Source organism: Pagrus major, chromosome 14 (assembly GCF_040436345.1).
Source record: "Pagrus major chromosome 14, Pma_NU_1.0".
In the NCBI taxonomy this organism is placed as follows: Eukaryota; Metazoa; Chordata; class Actinopteri; order Spariformes; family Sparidae; genus Pagrus; species Pagrus major.
Genome location: NC_133228.1, coordinates 25,902,635 through 25,904,390, shown reverse-complemented (window position 1 = coordinate 25,904,390; position 1,756 = coordinate 25,902,635). Strand labels below are relative to the sequence as shown.

The following is a 1,756-nucleotide window of genomic DNA, read 5'->3' as shown; positions in this document are numbered from 1 at the left end:
GGAGCTGTAAAAACTCCCCAGGGACCTGTGGGGCCTTCTCAGGGACCTGTGGGGCCTTCTCAGGGACCTGTGGGGCCTTTTAGGGACCTGTGGGGCCTTCTCAGGGCCCTGTGGGGCCTTCTCAGGGACCTGTGGGGCCTTTTAGGGACCTGTGGGGCCTTTTAGGGACCTGTGGGGCCTTCTCAGGGACCTGTGGGGCCTTTTAGGGACCTGTGGGGCCTTTTAGGGACCTGTGGGGCCTTCTCAGGGACCTGTGGGGCCTTCTCAGGGCCCTGTGGGGCCTTCTCAGGGACCCCTGGAACTTCGTTAGACTTCGTTTAAAACCTTCTCCTGAGACTGTATGAATGTTGTCGACGCTTGTTGACTTTTGAAACTTGGTGTTTGTGTTTCCTACCTGTTGGTGAACGGTCTCTCTCTGATGTGGATGGTGCTCAGTTCCTGGATGCTGCCCCGCAGGCCCACAGACATGTTGGAGTTGGGGACGTTGAAGGTCTTCCTCTTCCTGCGGGCGCAGCAGGAGGTGAGGCCGTGAGGTGAGGAAGACGAGGAGATGGAGGAAGAATGAGACACCTGCTTCACCAGAGTCACGTCCCTGAAGCTAGCCTCGTACGTGTTCTCGTCCACAAACTCGTGGTTCTGAGGTGGATACAGTGGCAGGATATTAGAGGACATCAGGGGGAAGACGGTTTCTAAACTGTTGCTACTTCTGACAAATGTGTGATGTGTGTACAACATACAGTGTGTGTGTTTGTGTGTGTGTTGTGTGTTCACCGTGGTCTTCTCCAGACAGTGCAGAAGGTGATGATGATGCACGTCGAAGTTGGGGTTGGCCTTACACACCAGCGCCTGTCCTGCTTCCTTGGACGCCTTTAGGGCACAAACACAAATCACATGTTTATAAAGTTAGCCTGCTATTGGACACGCCTCCACCCCACCTGGACCCACAGCCACTGCGACACACATGGACAGGGCTTATATTCTCACCACCTTCTTAGAATCACTTAGAATGCTTCATCTGTCCAGGTTTTTACCCACAATCCCCTCTTGGCTCAGCGTTAGTTATAAAGTGACGGATTGCTCACTGGTTCAAACTCAGGCCACTGACAGCAGCTGTTCAGCATCTTCACACTGCTTCTCTAAATGTCTTCATGTTTCTGTTTGTTTGTTTTGACTCAAGCCTCATTTGACCCAAGAGAGCCACCGTACTCATACTGCTCAGAGGTTCAGAGTGAATGTGACGCAGCCGGATTGACAGAGGGACTGGAGACGCTACGATCACGGGTATGGTTATTATTTGTTATTTACCTAGTTTTATTGTGTACTTTCATCTCCCCAATGTCTGCTCTGAATATATATGACCGCAGTACACTCCTGAACATCGCAAGTGTAACTTCACACTTTGTTTCTGAAGTTATACGCAAAAATCACACCTGGCCGAAGGAGATCCTCCGGGACGCTGACCCTAACAATGGAGACGGGCCTCGGCGAAACTGCAGGAGGAAGAAACATTGTGGAAAACGGGCCGGAATACAAAACAGACTGTGAGCGAGTCCACCCCTGCCCAGTGTCCTGCTGGCTAAAGTTCAATCTTTGGACAACAAGCTTGACGACATGAGGGCTCGGATTCGTTTCCAGGGGGACATACGGGACTGCAACATATTCTGCCTCACCGAGACGTGGCTCTCCCCTGTGGTGCCAGACCACGCCGTTCAACCAGCCGATACATTCTCCGTGTTTCGGATGGACAGGACGGAGG

General features: G+C 52.4%; 1 protein-coding gene across 1 annotated transcript in view; it reads right to left on the bottom strand.

Annotated features, from left to right (window-relative positions):
• The window catches only part of LOC141008189 (A-type voltage-gated potassium channel KCND2-like), a 3,673-nt gene extending 2,552 nt beyond the window's left edge, over nt 1–1,121 (bottom strand). Inside the window, exons 1-3 of the mRNA XM_073480437.1 lie at nt 1,083–1,121; nt 772–867; nt 395–636 (exon numbers count right to left, since the gene is read on the bottom strand). Coding sequence (XP_073336538.1) covers nt 395–636; nt 772–867; nt 1,083–1,121 — 377 coding nt within the window. The remainder of the gene's footprint in view (nt 1–394; nt 637–771; nt 868–1,082) is intronic.
• Nucleotides 1,122–1,756: the final 635 nt, after the last annotated feature.